Source organism: Myxine glutinosa, chromosome 11, assembly GCF_964187855.1.
Source record: "Myxine glutinosa chromosome 11, kmMyxGlut1.1, whole genome shotgun sequence".
NCBI classification, from domain to species: domain Eukaryota; kingdom Metazoa; phylum Chordata; class Myxini; order Myxiniformes; family Myxinidae; genus Myxine; species Myxine glutinosa.
Window position 1 is genome coordinate 37,531,293 of NC_136271.1, and position 16,953 is coordinate 37,548,245.

The 16,953-nt window shown below is 45.7% G+C and overlaps 1 protein-coding gene across 12 annotated transcripts in view; it reads right to left on the minus strand.

Moving 5' to 3' along the window:
- Positions 1-16,953, minus strand: part of LOC137436585 (glutathione S-transferase 3) — a 51,912-nt gene that overhangs the window by 10,849 nt on the left and 24,110 nt on the right. For all 12 annotated transcript variants that reach the window (XM_078786584.1, XM_068130525.2, XM_078786583.1 and 9 more), the window contains one exon: positions 504-636. In XM_078786584.1, coding sequence (XP_078642710.1) covers positions 504-636 — 133 coding nt within the window. The remainder of the gene's footprint in view (positions 1-503; positions 637-16,953) is intronic.

Below are 16,953 nucleotides of genomic sequence, written 5' to 3' on the forward strand. Positions count from 1 at the left end.
CTTATGCCGAGATACACCCACACACCAGATTAGAAGTTGGTACTTCGCTTATTTTTCAGGATATTCCGCTCACAAGGTTCAGACATATATGGCGGCGGCCATCTTGGATTTTGACGTGGCGACCCAATTTTTAATAGCGTTCTTCCTCATGCGTAGATACATCCACACACCAGATTAGAAGTTAGTAGTTCATTTATTTTTCAAAATATTCCGCTCACAAGGTTCAACGCACGCACGCACACACGCATGCACACACGGACGGAGGGGAAAACCATCGTCCCCCTTTCGCTCCGCGGTGCGACGGGGGACAAAAATTGAACATATGTCTGATCCAGCGTCATCAGTTGTATCAATTATGCAATAGAAAATGGAAGGAGGACTCTTAAGGACAAGATAAGGTAACATGAAGAATATGTGCCATATGGACAAGAACTGCAAAGGTAAGGAAGGTGAGGAACAAAATAAATTAGGAGAGAGTGGAGGGAAAAGACGTTTGTACTCACAGAACTCTTTCTTTCATATCCTTTCCCTGGAGTCCTGCCTTTGCACTGATGTAGTTCAGGATGGCTCGCGTCTGGACCAGCTTCAGGCCATCAATCTCGACCATGGGTACTTGCTCAAACATGAGCAACCCATCTGCAAATAGGATACACACCCAACAAAAGTGTCATTGTGTTCAAAACGCAGTCATGGTTAAGGTTCTGTTAACGTTCAGCAGGTGAAATTAATCAAAACAAGACAATGAGTTTCTCAGAAAACAACACTTTAAACCCCCGAGTTTTATACCAAAGATGTACATTTTGACAGTTGATGCAGCACAAGCATAATGGGCCAAATGCCCTTGTATTTTCCAAATAAAATGTTTAGTGTGGAAGAGAATACGTCCGAGACGTTCGGATCCCGAATCAATTCTCTCTATTCAAACTGCCACCGTCCGAACCACTCTTCTTCTGGCTCACCCGGTACTGGAAAATCCCCTGATTAAACTATAGCTGCTAAAAATGACACATTGGCAGCATAGTTTTCATCTAAGATATAACTAGGCTATTTCATTTACTTCTTTTCCATTTTCATGTTTTTATGTGTAATGATTTAAGCTATAGTAACAAAGCCCTTTTCTGGAAAAATAAATAAATAAATAACACACAGAATGCAAGATCAGGCAAATAAACATATATTTATTTTCTAGGCATCAAGGGTAATTCAGGTCAGATGTATGTGTCAAGTTGTAGATTTGTTATTGCCTAAAGTTCAGTTATAGACGTTGGTTGCTAATGTGTTATGATTTAAATGTTGTTTAAAAATGCTATTTTCATAAAGTTAATAAAGGGTTTTTGCTTCGTTTTAGTTTTGGATGAGGAAAGGCTCGCTTCGGTCGTGCTGGACAAATTGTATACGTGTGCTTTTTCAAGGCTAGATAAGGCGGTCGTAAAATCACGCTCACGCGCGTGATTTTGTGTAACGCTAGTAGAATGTTTAGATTGCAGACATAAACATATATATTTTGTATTAATCACAGCGACGCATGACTCTGTATAAACATGCTTTGAATTACTCATGTAAACAAACCCATATATTTTATGGGTTTGTTTGGCCAAGCATGCACTCTTCTCTCTGTGAGTTACATTTCTGTTTTCTCGGAGCCCAGAGAAACATTTGGTCCGAATGATAAGGAAGGGCTGACTCCCCCGAATGACAGGGATAACGGTGGGAGGGACTCTCGCCAGTCGCTTTGTTCTCTCGGAGATTTTCTGATAATCGTATTCATATATAAGTGAATGAGAATCAATGCGTTTCCAGGAAGGCTTGACTTGGCATGAAGCTGGTTCTTGCTGTAGATGTCTTGTCTCCTCCGGATCTGTATAAGTTGGTTTTAATAAAAAGCTGCGTCATTTTTCAGGCTATTTGTGGACTTCTTTTCCAAACGAAGAGCTGAATCTTCACAGATGGTACCAGGAGTGGGGTGCAGCACCGGACGACGGGAAACGGAGCCCGAGGGACAGGAGGAAGGCTGCCTGAGGCCGGCGCCGGCACGCGGATTTGATTAAAGGTGGGAGTTGTTTTATATCAGAGGGCTATTATTCCAAATTCGTACCTTCCTCCCTCGAGCGAGTTTAGTCTCCCTGTCTCCGCGCGGCCTGCACTCGAACAGAAATTGTAAGTAAAGGCTCATTTTAGGCCTCAGAATGACGTGGCTTTGTTAAAGCCAGGATAAACAAGTAAGGATACCAGTAAGGACTTAACAGTAAGCTTAAAGTTACAGTTAGCACCAGGAGGGGAAAATGAGGTCGGACAGCCATATAGGCTGAAGCCAGGTGGCCAAGATTTTTCCAGGAAGGAACAGCCCAGAGACAAGATGGGGTATGCCATTGCATGCCAGGGAACGAAGGGCTGTGGCTAACTTAGAAGGGCCATAAAAACATGGCCAGTAAAAGGATTTGCGCAGGATATCGGTGAAGATAACGTTCGGTACAAGGGAAGGGGGAAAAGTGAGGTCGGACAGCCGTAAAGGTTGAGCCAGGCCGAGAACTTTCCAGGAAGGATCAGCCCGGAGCAATAAGATGGGAAGCAAGCTAATGAAAGAAAGGGAACCCCTTAAGGGAACCCCGGCATCTTTCATGTTTAAGAGGCATCATTTTGCCGCGGTAAGACCATTAAAGGACTGGGCTGTGTTAACTAAAGATTTAAATAATCCCTGGCCAGAGGACAAGTAAGTAAGCAGTTAAACAAGTAAATCAGCGAGTGATGCCGCTGGACCAGATACCAGACCAAGACCCCCCACCCCCCCAAGCCCTGAGCCCTGTCCCCGGGCTACAGGCGCCACCTCTCCCACCCCCGCCCCTGTTCCCCCAGGGGTTAGACCCCCAGAAAACTAGACCAGCCGCCCCTCAGGTTCACCTTAGCCCGGGCAATCCTTTTAGAGGACAAGAAATTAATGGGGCGGACAGCGGGTTCGCGGCTCCAGAAGGGCTAGGAGTATTGTATTGTACCCCTCAGTGGAAGGGCTCACGGAATCGGAGAACTCACAGCCTACAATCGAGATGTGTCCCTTTAAAAAACCATTTGAAAGAACCAGATTTGGCGGCTATGCAGGAGCGGGTGAGAACCTTGCTGGCTGAACAGCCCGGTCACGTACCGGAACTTATGCGTTTGTGGATACAAAATACAGGCGCAGATTGGCGGGACGTCTGCCACATGGGAGAGGCTGTATTGCCAGCGCGGGTGTGGGACCAGGCCAAAGTACACGCACGCTGGCCGAATGTAGCACCAACCCCGGCCCAGACCCTCGACGATTGGGGGGCCCTGGTCGACCTGTTGTTGGCCGGGGTACACATCGCACTAAGGCTAACCGACCAATTAGATGAAGCGGCCGAGCAGTGGGACATGGGCGACGATAAGAAGGCCGATGTAAAGGACGACATGTTGCAAATGCTTGCCCAGGAATCCATAAGGGCCCCCTCCCCAAAATTTGGAACCCACAAGGGCCCCCTCCCCAAAACTGGAACATACAAGGGCCCCCTCCACAGCCGCAGAATTGGGCCGTGCAAAAGGACCCCCCACCCCCCCCCCAAGACCTGAGCTCAGTCCCGGGGCTCTAGGCAACACCCCAACACCCCCCGCCCTGCCTTCCCTTTTTCACCTCAACCCACCCCCGTCCAACCCGTCCCAAAAATCCTTTTCCTTGAATGAGAGACGTAACATGAATGAGCAAAGATTGTACATGAGAGTGGCTGGAGAAAGGCATGATTTGAGTCGATCTGAGTTTCGCGCGAAGTCTGGGAGACTTATATGAGTATATGAATGAGGAATGAATGTATATTGGGATGTTAATTGACGTGTGTATCTGGCCAATGTATTTGTCTGTCATCTGTTTGGGAGTTGTTTGGGAAGCGAATTGATATAAATCGGGTCAGGAAAGCACTCGGAGTGCCCTTGTCGACCTACTGTTGATATGAAGCGGTTTCTTGGAGATGGTTGCAGGATGGGCTGCTTTGTCTTTCGAGCGGCAGTAGGACGGAGGTTTGGAGTTTGTGGAACTGGAGGTTCAGAGTTTGGGTCGAAGTGTGGGTTTGACTGGAATCGAAGAGTTCATTCAATGGCAGATATTGTGGATTGTATGTGTGGGATGTATCGCTGAGGCAGCTCACCTTTGGAATTGGTGTCATATAGTGCATTTTGGGGTCGGGGAGGTGGAGCGTCGGAGATCCTGTTTTTTTGCGATGTTTACGAGCTAGGGATGAGTTCTGACAGCTCACTGTTATGACGGCCCTCATTCGAGAGCGGCGCGCAGTTTTGGTTGCCACGGCTACGAGCCTCGCAGGAAACCGCGAGGCGGGAGTGTTGGGATTCGTGTGGAGGCACGAGGGTGCGCGCCAAGACGGGGGGCGGCGTGGCGTCGTCGCATTGAGATGGTTGTGCCAGGTCGATCGGCGATCTCTGAATTTAAATCGGATTTTTGTCATGTGTGTTGTGAAATTAACGTCTATCCGAGAATCCTGGCGATGTTCGTTTAATTAAAGTGTGGTACAAACCTGTGTTTCCGCCGTGCGGCTCCGTGGAAGTTTGGGTAGAGGGATATTGTGCGTTCGGGCAGGAGCCGAGCGAGCTGCGAGTCACGGGTGTGCTGTATGAGATTTGCTCAGAGTGCCGGCGATAACTCGCCCACTCTCAGAGGAGGATGTGTGCCCAAATGCATTGTGGGTCATTTCGACTTTGCTGGATGTCGGACGTTCATGTCAGTATCTTGTCAGAATCTTCTTCTTCATGTCATGTCCTTCATCCTTCATCTTCTTGTCCTTCATCTTCATGTCAGAATTAGACATGAGTCATGAGCCATGTCAGAATAGTGGGCACCTGCGACATACATGCCATGCAATGTCACAAAAGGAATACGTTATTTAAAATGGATTTATATAAGGGGAAGAAACGATTTCTAAACTAAATTCGATTTCTAGAATGATTTTCTAAACGCTAAAATAAACGATTTCAAGACAGAGTAATTAATTTCCGGTGACAAGTTCCAACAGGAAGTCTTGTCCATACAGTAAGTGAGGTACAGTGCGGAGTGGCGGCTGGAAGATGCATCGAGGCATTTGTGTTGGTCGATGCGCCGGACAAAGGGTTTGCTGGCGAGCGATGCTGGTAAGGTTAAGTTATTAAAATTCAATAATTTGAGCAGAAATGTCACGTTTTCAACAAAACGCTTATCCGAGGAAGGAGGACGATCGAGGTTTCAACTGTCGGTATGTGGTGTGGCTGGTGCCAAGGTGTGCGGTGGTCAGGTGTGTAACAAAGCCATTTGTCCAGTGTCAGGAGAGGGATGGGAGCGGAATGAGTGTACTTGGGAGGATATTGTTCCAGGTACAAGACAAGATGCTCTTGCAATGACGGGGGGCAAGGAGACACCTAGATGTGCGAATAAGGTACGTCGAATGGTTGTCGGAGGTTGTGGTTTCATTGCTGTCTGTTCTGTGGAGTTATATTTCTGAGGCATGGATTTCAAGGAGGAAGTGTGTGCCCCGAGAAGATTGTGGGTCGCAGATTGGGCACTCTGGGTGGACACGGGGGTTGCAGTTGTGTGGGCGCGAGGAGGTTTGTTGATGAAGCGTTGTGCGAACGAGGAGGGATGTGCGAAAGGTGCACTAGGTAGCAAGGGTGCTGCATTGTAAAGCACGCCTCGTACGGACGTTCCTGGGCGGATTGTGACGGTTGTTGGATTCGTAGAAGCTAGCATTTTGCGATGTGGAGCTGTGAGTCACAAAATGTAAATGTAACAGAGAGATGGACAGGACAACAATGGAGTTTATATGGACGGGTTTGGGGCAGGTTCAATCTGACGATTACAGAGGGCTTTGTTCTGTTCACGAAACATGTAAAATTCATGGAGTTGAAGTGGTTTGCAAGAAGGCAGCAGAGTCAGTACTGGGATGCAACCTCGTCCAGGGGTTTTGGTCCAGCCTGCAAGGAGTCCAGGGGCTTGTTTCAGGGCTGGGTCGCCAAAAATGGGATGCTGTGCCCATCTGGATGTAAAATTATCCATCAAGGACGGGGAATGATGTGCAGTGTGATTGATTGGAGGTAATAAGGATTTGTGTTGATTTCCTGATTTGAGTTCATCTGGAAACAAAGACAGATGGGATTAATGTGTATATCAGGAACAATTTGGAAAAGAAATATGGATATATGACATTACTAAAATATAACCAAGCAATTGAGAGTTCTTGGGTTAATGGGATATAAATAAATGCATCTACAAGTTGATGGTTTATAAAAATTTAGTTCTGGATGATACTTAAACGATGAACAATGTTGGCAATATACAAAGAATGTGACTTGTTTTTTGGGGGGAAAACATGTGGTTTAAAATTGGTTGGCTAAGTTTTAAAGATGGAGATGTTTCGCAGAACTCTTATGATTATTTATATGAGTGGTGGACTATTCCATGGCGAAGCATTTTCCAGTTTATTGAAAGTTGGATTTTGTAAAATAATGGTTTAATATAACCACAGTAGAAAATAATATACAGATTTGGGACATTTTGTAAACTTTCAAATAATGAGAAGATTCATAAAATTCATTTTATTTATTTCATGGAAAATATTTGGGTTGCAAGTGGAGAAGCATGGTATGGTATAAAAATAAAGAGGGAGTATCCAGGAAAAGGATGTTCAAGTGAACTTTGTGCTGTGAAAAGAATGTCGAGTTAATGGAAGTGTTTTGTTCGATTAATTTTGTTCAATTTGTGTTCAAATGACCATCGATGTTGGGGGCAAAGTTATGGGTGAATTTGGTGAGTGGTTGTGGGCAAACGAAGATTAATTTAGATTTATCATAGTTAAGTTCGAGGAAGTTGATTTGAAGCCAGAATTTCATTTGGATGCCAGAAAGGAGAAAGGAGATGCTGAAAGCCAGAAAGGAGATGCTGTTGTCTACTCTGAATGACAGGTGGCGGTATCCAGGGCGCTGAGGAGTTTGTTCACGTTGTAAAGTTTGTTTATTTAGTTTGTTTATTGTAGAGAAGAGTGCTTTTGGGATTCCGGAGCCAGAGTGGATAATTTGAGAGTAGTAGGTGGTCCTTGTGGGCTTGGGAGTGAACTGATTTGGGTTTAATAGGCACAAGCTGGTCTAAACAGGGTGAGGAGGATGGTGTGATTGATGATGTCAAAGGAGGCGTTGAGGTGAGGAGGATGAAAATGTTGAGGTTGCCGGCGCCAGAGGAGAGAAAAGGTCGCTGGTGATTTTGAGGAGAGCAGTTTCAGTACTGTGGCTGGAGCAGAATCCGGATTGGGATGTTTCATACAGGTTATTGGCAGAGTGGTGATGTTTGAGTTGAGTGGCCACAGCACGTTCCAAAACTTTTGACAGAAAGGGTAGGTTGGAGATGGGTCTGAAGTTATTTAGGGTGTCAGGGTTTAGTCCAGGGTTTTTCCAGAATGGGGGTGAAGTTTCACGAGTTTTTGGGGAAATCGGTATGTGAAGCTGGATTAAGTTGGAACTGCTTGATGAGCCATGGAGATGGATTGGGTTTTGTTGTTGGTTGTCTGGGAGTTCGGTTGTTGCATTGCCAAAGGTTTCTGTGTGGTGGACACACTCGTTGGCTGTTGTCTTGTGTGACGTGGATGGAGATGTATGTGGCTGCGTGTGGCTGCCTGGAGTCGGGAAGACGGCTACAGTGGTTGATATTGGTTGTGGATCGTCCGGGGTGCTTCGATTTGCATAGGGGGTGAAGATTGGGATATTACATTATTTTAAGTAAGTATTGGCGTCAAGCTAGTTTGATGGGTACCCTGGGGTCTTCGGCGTGTCTATGTGTTTGGCTGTCCGTTACACCGGACTCTTGAATGGGTTTTCATGAGACGAATTTCAGACATAACAGTGAGAATCTATTTTGAGCGAATCACAGTGGGTGAGGAAAACATTGTGTGTGACCAGACACCAGAACTGACCAGAATTGAAATTGGAAGTAGACCAGGTTATTTCTATTATTTGTTTATTCGTGAAAATAAATAAATAATAGGGGGAGGTTAATGGAGGTTAATGGTGGTTTGTTTGTGTTAATGGAGGTTAATGGTGGTTTGTTTGTGTTAATTCTAGTTGAAACTCTAGCTGAAGTAATTTTCGTTTATTTTTATTATTTTATTGATTTTTTATGATTTTGATTGATTTTTTGATTTGATTTGAGAGTTGAGATGATTGATTTTTTATTAATTTTATAATTTTATTTTTATTGATGTTGGAAACAGGTAATGGGATGCTGAGAGAAGGATTGAATTTAATTTGAATTGGACTGGATTAAATGGGATTGAAAAAAAAAAAAAAAATTGAATATTGGATAAAATTGGATCCACTTGAGGAAAAGTGGATTGGGAGGTTGGAGAGAAGGTGTTCTATGGGGCTATGGATTGGATGAATTGAGTCTATGGGGTGGAGACCTGTGGACCAGGCGTTCCCAGGAGACTTGTGGACCAGGTGTTCCACCAGAGGAAAAAGACCAGGTGTTCGTGGAGCACTTCACCTGCAAGAACGCCTTGGAACCAAGGTGGAAGGGACCAGTCCAGGTGTTGCTGACTACACCAACGGCAGTCTTTTGCGAGGGCAAGACCTCGTGGATCCACGCCACGCACTGTAAGTTGGCCATACAAGCACCAGACACTACACCACAGCAACCACAGTAAGGATGGGCCTAATCATAGGTACACCAAATAATTGGGGGGGCACATGTTATCTGGGTTCAGTCCTTCCTGACGTTGAGATACTGGATGAGCTAGACCCAAAGTCCTTGGACAGGCGTTATAAGAGGTCAGTCATGAACGAAGATGGAACCACTAAACTACACGGGAGTCTATGGGAAAAGGTGTTTGGTTTCTTCTTCCCAGGAGCGGGCACAGTCATGGATAGTTTCCGGATAGACAAATTGGCTTTGGCCCTAGAAAAGGTGGCAAACGACACCGCTACGGCTCATGACATACTATTGGATACGGTGATTCACATGCGTACAATGGTGATGCAGAATCGGGTGGCTTTGGACATGCTCCGGGGATGGACGGGCACCATAGTGAAGTGGTTATTGACCGCACTGGCTGTGATAATCGGGGTAGTAATTTGGGGGGCACTAATGAAATCTCTAGTCCTCCTCTGTATGAGAAAGTATTTTACAGGATGGAAAGTGAAGAAGCCGCCGACAACGACTATGGCTCTGACCACAGAGGCCGTCGACCTGAACGGGTCCTTCAACAAGGCAGTTGCGACCAACGCTCCAGAAAATTGTATTGAATTTTGTGACGACTGTGATACTTGTGCGGATCCCATGTGGGAACTGGCTGCTGCCTGTAACGGTGTATGTGATGACTGTGATACTTGTGCTATAAACCCCTTGCGTGTACTGGCTAACGCTGCTTATGTATTACAAGCTGACAGCTGCACGCCCCCTTTCAACCCAACTATGGATCTGATTGCGACGCTGGGTCTGGCGGTCGAGGGACCCGACGTGGATATCCTAGACCCGCAAGCCGACCAGGCGCCCAAGGGAGACTTTGACATAAAGGAAGTTCCTCTCTTTGCTTCATATGTATTAAGTTCAAATGCTTCAAGTGAATCGGATTTTTACGCTCTGTACCCTGACCAGGAAATTGAGACACAAGATACTGACAATATTATGTATTCCCCAGAACAGCAGCACGTGAGGGACCTCATGGGCATGATCGTTGATTAACTTCGAAGATCTGCAAGGACTGGGTCTGCAAAGGGTGGGGGGAGCAAGTTCCGCAGGGGAGGTGGTGGCCCTCTGGCGGAGCAGAACCTCATCTGGACCAGACACCTTCGTTGTGGATCCGAAACGTTAATGGACTTTCATGTTCTGAGCCCTCAGGCTCCGAGCACGCACCACACGACACGTTCGCCAAATGCACGGGCGAGGCGCTTTGGGCGCACGATATGCCCTTGGGAGATACCCGCATTACACAATTATTTTTCAATAAAGCCCGATGTGGCACGTTGTCTCTTAAGATACTTTGTCTCGACGAGACAAGAGGAAGGAATGTCAAGTTGTAGATTTGTTATTGCCTAAAGTTCAGTTATAGACGTTGGTTGCTAATGTGTTATGATTTAAATGTTGTTTAAAAATGCTATTTTCATAAAGTTAATAAAGGGTTTTTGCTTCGTTTTAGTTTTGGATGAGGAAAGGCTCGCTTCGGTCGTGCTGGACAAATTGTATACGTGTGCTTTTTCAAGGCTAGATAAGGCCGGTCGTAAAATCACGCTCACGCGCGTGATTTTGTGTAACGCTAGTAGAATGTTTAGATTGCAGACATAAACATATATATTTTGTATTAATCACAGCGACGCATGACTCTGTATAAACATGCTTTGAATTACTCATGTAAACAAACCCATATATTTTATGGGTTTGTTTGGCCAAGCATGCACTCTTCTCTCTGTGAGTTACATTTCTGTTTTCTCGGAGCCCAGAGAAACATTTGGTCCGAATGATAAGGAAGGGCTGACTCCCCCAAATGACAGGGATAACGGTGGGAGGGACTCTCGCCAGTCGCTTTGTTCTCTCGGAGATTTTCTGATAATCGTATTCATATATAAGTGAATGAGAATCAATGCGTTTCCAGGAAGGCTTGACTTGGCATGAAGCTGGTTCTTGCTGTAGATGTCTTGTCTCCTCCGGATCTGTATAAGTTGGTTTTAATAAAAAGCTGCGTCATTTTTCAGGCTATTTGTGGACTTCTTTTCCAAACGAAGAGCTGAATCTTCACATATGTATATATGTATGTATGTATGTATGTATGTATGTATGTATATATGTAATATGTATGTATGTATGTATGTATGTATATATATATATTATATATATTGTAACATGATTCGTAACATATTATAATATATAATTAATATAATATAATATAATATAATATATAATTAATATAATATATAATAATATATATTGTAACATATTATATATATTGTAACCGGATTCGGACCACTGTCATCCAAATCCTGACAAGCCAAGGTGGATCATGGAATGGACTCGAGGTCAAATCCTCCATCCGGATGATCACCAATTTAGCGATGCATTTTCTAAAGAGACCATACACCGCCTGCCAGGAAAGACAGACAGATATTTCCTCCAGTTTGACATACAGAAACTCTAATAAGATCTCACGGACCGACAAAAATTCCACGTAATGTAAAATTTAATGTAAGACTTTAAGTCCTCAACCCCTTTCTTCTTCAAGTCCTGCATACTCCCTTCCCCCACCCCACACCAAGTACTCAAACCCCCTCTCGCAGCTCTCTGTCCCTTCTCTGCCATCCCCCACTCCCAACTCGAAGTCTCTGTCACCCACTCCCCATTTCTTCTTCAAGACCTTAAGCTCAGTCTGTATAATCGTTACGGTAGTAACTGTTAAGACTAACAAGGTTTATTGGTGAAATACATGGTCAAAAAGGTTGGAATGATGGTATGGTTGAAATGATGAAAAAGGTACGTTGGATGGAAATAACTGAATAGTTTGTGGTTATATTATTTATTACTTCTGGTAGGTGAGCAAAACCAGTGAATGAGCCTATACACCACCCACGTGCACATCGTAGCCCCCATAATCGAAGCCCACGCGATTCTGCGTGCTACTGTCTTGTATTCATATATCAACTTTCAAAACAATCATCTGGGTGATAAGGGAGGAGTAGCAAAAATAGCAAAAAGTTAACGGACGGACGAATGGACAGACATCTGGACATCACGACACATTTTACAAGTTCATCTCTTCAAGAATCGAGATGAGATGACCTAAAAATCATTCCAAACAGAAACCTTACTGTTTTTAAGGACGTCATAATGGACACATACAACAGGCATAAAGAACTAACTTAATGTGTTTGATTGGGTGATGCAATAGCAAAATGGCAGTAAAACCTATAATTTATTTATTTTTACGACTCTTACAATATGTATTTCATTAAAATTTGAATTATATAGTTGAACAGTGTTGAACACACATTGCCCTTGTTACGGATTCGGTCCTAATTATGGTTGTTATTGTTATCATTGTTGGTTCTAGTTATTATGCTTATTGTGCCTTAAGGGAAAGGGTTATTGTGGTTAAAAGGTTTAAAAGCGCTCCTGGTAAAATGTGGCCGGAAATCGGATCGTGACCCGGAAGAAAAGAGAGCGAGGAAGAAGAGGCGTGGAAAAGAAGGAAAAAGACGTTCTTGGTTGATGGTTGAAGCTCCGTACCGAGCGGTCGTGCGGGCAGTGCGAGTGAACTTTGAGTCCTTGAAAGGAAGTTCGTGTGATAGATGACATCGCCGGAGTGCTGTGGAGCCTGCGTAGTCGGGTATCTGCATTGAGGGTCCGGAGTGTCGTTGCCTGGAGGCCCGGCTCGGGTGAAAGCCGTCCGCCATTTCGCCACGTGCGCTACCTTCAGTGAAAAGGTTTTTGTCGCGTCGGCCGGGCATTATTCCCCAGTGGGTTGCCGGGGACGGCTGGGCAAGAAAGTGGCTTTCGAGGATTATAAGGAGACTCGCTGATTGAACTGCAAACGTGTACGTTGGAGCGCGTCTTTGGGAGGTTTCCCATTCCACCACTATTGTGCTGGGTGTTGGACCACGTGACCTATGGGTTGCTTCGATCGTCCACGCCTCAATTGTTTGTGATCGGACATTGATCCAACGATCGCTGGAGCGAATCGACTTCACCTTGGAGGGGCACAGAGACATTGGGGGAGTGCTGTGAGTTGGGTTAAAGGACTAGATATGGTGGTACCATCTTAAAATAGTGATTGTAGGGCGAATTGCTATTATTATTTGTGTCGTGATTCCGGTGTGATGTTTAATATGTTGTTGCGGTTTTTAGAACCTTCACTTTGTCAATTTAGTAGTAAATTTACTTATAAATAACCCCTGTGTACATTTCCCCTTAATTGGCTGTTAATTGAAATAAGTGCACCTTAGTTAGTCCACATTGCAACACGTAGCAAATCATAGGCCCTTTCGTAGTTATTTCATTATTCTGTGTTTCAGGTAAGGCTATGTTTCCAATAGATGAATCTACGTTGCATCAAATCAAATAAGATAGGTCCCTTTCGTTCTTTTCACCAAACCCCCAAATTCCACCTCGACGGAGAGTTTTCCTTCCATCCTCCGTTTTGGCTACTGCACCTTCCACTTGGTTCACAAGTCAAGGAACACGAGGTAGGCCCAAAAAGGGGGGCGGAGTGGTGGAGGTCGGCAGCTGCGGTAAGGACACCAGCCAATCAGGGCTAAGGTGAGATCGCCTGACAGGGCGTGGCTGGAGGTTCCAGAGGGTTTGCTGGGCTTTCTTACATAAGCCAGCGCATAAAGCCCTGGCGAGGACTCGAAGGGAGCGAGCGTGCTAAGAGGACTTTGATGAAAGAGACGCATGAGGCAGAGGACGCATGAGGCAGAGGACGCATGAGGCAGAGGACGCATGAGAAAGCTGCCGGTGTAAAGCCGAATAAGTGGAGCTGCCGGCTCCTCGCTTCCAGCCCGGAGCGGACCTGCTTGCTGTGACCTGCAAAAACCTTCCAGCCCGGTTGTCCCACCTGAATCTTCTCATCCCTCCATTCATTCCTGCCTGCAATTCCCCATTCGTGTAAGTGAGTTTGTCTTGTTTTGTCTTGTCCCTGGGAATAAGTTAAGCCTGTATAGTTAAGAATTGCACTGTGTCTTCTTCTTCTTCTGTAAATTACTTTCGTTTCTTTCCTTCTCTTTTGGTGTCTTTGGTTGTGTAAATAATAGTAATAAATACCTGTTCCTCCTTACTTTCGTTTCTTTCTCGTCCGATCGCTTTCGTGATTTCTTGATTGAGTACCTGTGGCACGATTTTGGCAGAACCGCTTTACAATCGGGTTAGTCTTTGCTAACGGCTCGGATTCCGGACTGCTAAACCGCTCGGCAAAATACCATCTTGTCCGGGATTCGAGCGGGGCCACCCACCTGCTTTGTGGAGGGATTGGCGGAGGTGACCGGGAATCCCTTGACCAATCACCTTGGCCAATCCTATCCCACAAAGGAGTGGGGTGGGTCCAGGAATGGAGACGGCCAGCTTAACAAGACGAGGGGATTAAACCCCCCTCGGTAAGGGGAGTGCCGTCGGCCGATTCCGTAACAATATTATTGTTTGTTCATAACCCTTGGTGTGGTTTCATTATTGATTTGATTGATTTCAACCAAGGATAACATATCTTTCTGCCGGGGACCCTCTCGGGGTTCGGAGGTTTACCGAGACCAGGGGATAGGGGAGAACCCCGTAACAGAAATTGGGGGCTGGTCCAATTGACTCGTGGGCTCGAAATTGTGTCTGCGTCCGGGATATAAAATTCCATAGATTTAGTCCGGGAAAGAATTCCCTAATATTCCCAGAATTCCCAAATTTGGAACTTGTTCCAACATTCCCAAATCTTTCCCAAAAAAAAAACATTTTTTTTTTTTTTTTTTTACATTTCTTGTGTGAAGGTTAACGGGTGTTAACAATAGTCACCATGGAGTTTGACGCAGAGAAGTTTGCAGTGACCCCGAGTGAAGCACAGTTCAGAGCGTTAGTAAAATCGGACCTCGGGAAATTGGCCAAACATTTTAGCTTGGAGGTCCGAACTAATATGAGGAAGGCAGAGATGCAGACAGTGGTGCTACAATCTATGGTGGGATTAGGAACATGGGAAGAGGTAGCCCGGGATTGGTTACCCGAGGAACCAGAAGAGGAAAGGAGAGTGGAACGAGAACTCCAGGAAAGGTTAAAAGCAGAGGAAAGGAAAGCAGACGATAAACAAGCAGAGGAAAGGAGAGTGGAACGAGAACTCCAGGAAAGATTAAAAGCAGAGGAAAGGAAAGCAGAAGAGAGAAGAGAAGAGAAACAAGCAGAGGAAAGGAGAGCTGCAAGGGAACTCGAAGCAGAGGAGAGAAAAGCCGACAGGGAGTTAAAAGACCGTGAATTGGCGTGTCAGCAGGTAATTAAAGTCAAGGAGCTGGAGTTAAGGAGAGAACGGGGAGTGGTACCATCCCTGCTGACTGGTTCGACACCTAGCCAGAACACCTGGGATGTTCGCAGACATGTGAGGCTGTTTCCACCCTTCAATGAAAAGGAGGTAGCCTAGTTTTTTCCACACTTTGAGAAAGTGGCTCGACTGTTAAACTGGCCTGAGGAGTACTGGTCCATACTAGTGCAAAGTGTTCTGGTGGGTAAAGCTCAAGATATTTATTCGGCTTTACCGATGGACCAATGTGCAGATTATGAGGTATTGAAGAAACACATTCTCAAAGCCTATGAATTGGTCCCGGAAGCTTACCGACAAAAATTCCGGAATGCCAGGAGGAGGGAGAGTGAGACCCATGTGGAGTTTGCCAGATTGAAAGAAACCATGTTTGATCGGTGGTGTGATTCAAAAGGAGTGGGGAAAGACTTTGAACTCTTGCGACAATTGATCCTGGTGGAGGAATTCCAACAGTGTGTCCACGAGGACATTAAAGTTCATCTGGAGGAAAGGAAAGTACGAAAGCTGTATGAGGCAGCAACCATGGCAGATGACTATACCTCAACACACAGGATGGGGTTCCACAAACCGAACTTCTCGCCCAGACCTAGCCAGGGGAGCTATGGTACATCAGGGGCGGAGAATGAAAATCCATGGGGGCGGCCTCGAGATGAAAATGAGGACCACTCTGACACCACGACTTCTAGAAATCAGAAGACTGCGGTTCCAAGACAGGCCTATCGTCCGGGGGGCTCGAGGCAGACCGCCGCCCCCATGTCTTGGCAGACCACGAGGTTCTCCTCCGGGCCTACTTGCACTTTTTTCCATAAACCTGGACACTTGATGTCCAACTGTTATGCTCTGGCAAAGGAAAATCAGGAGCGGAGTTCGACTAGCACGACTCCAAATGCAATGGCCATTGTGAGAAATCGCCCTCAAAAGGGTTACCAACCATTTATTTCAGAGGGGTTTGTAGCACTGGATGGAGCCTCGACTAACCGGAGACCTGTTCGGGTATTGAGGGACACAGGAGCACATCAATCTTTAATGCTTGAAGGCATCTTGCCATTGTCCGAGGAGACGGCAACTGGTGATGGTGTTCGTTTACAGGGGATTTGGTGGCTGTGTTGGAGCTCCACTTCATGTCATCCAGTTGGAGTCTGATTTGGTGTCAGGACCTGTCACCGTCGGTTTACAAGCCACGCTTCCTGTAGAGCAGGGGCGGGCAACCCCCGGCCCGCGGGCCACATCCGGCCCGCGAAGGCTTAGCGTCCGGCCCGCCACCCTGCTAGGCTTTATTATTGCAATCCGGCCCGCGGACCTCCCAGTAAAACTCATATCATTTGTAAATGTAAGAGTTTATATTTAGCCGGTCTGAATTCAAGAAAGGGACATTCTTCTGTTGTCTACCTCAACCATCGAGCCAGACATGGAAATACTTCTTCATGGCAAACAGCACCAGCAGTCTCATTGATTTGTAGAGTGTTCAATGCAATTTTTGTACAATCTATTCATGTAAACAAAATATAGTAATTCTGAGATTTCGTTTTTCACTCCGGCCCGCGATCTCCTTCCAAAAGTCTCATCTGGCCCTCACTCTGAAAAGGTTGCCCGCCCCTGCTGTAGAGGGAGTATCTGTTGTTATCGGGAATGATTTGGCCAGTGGTCAGGTTTATGGTAACCCGATGGTTGTTAAAAAGCCCAGTAGGGAAAATAACACCACACCAGTTAGGGATGGCGACAAATTTAGCAAGTTATTTGAAGGTGGACTGAACTTCAAAACAAAGGAAGATGTTCTGGAGTCTGCCTTCAGCAAATATGGACCGCTTTTGGAAGTGCTGCTGATAAAAGACAGGGAGACACGAAAGTCAAGAGGGTTTGGCTTTGTCACGTTTGAAAACTCAAAGGACGCCAGAGAGGCAGAAAAGGATCTGAATAGCAAGGAGTTGAAGGG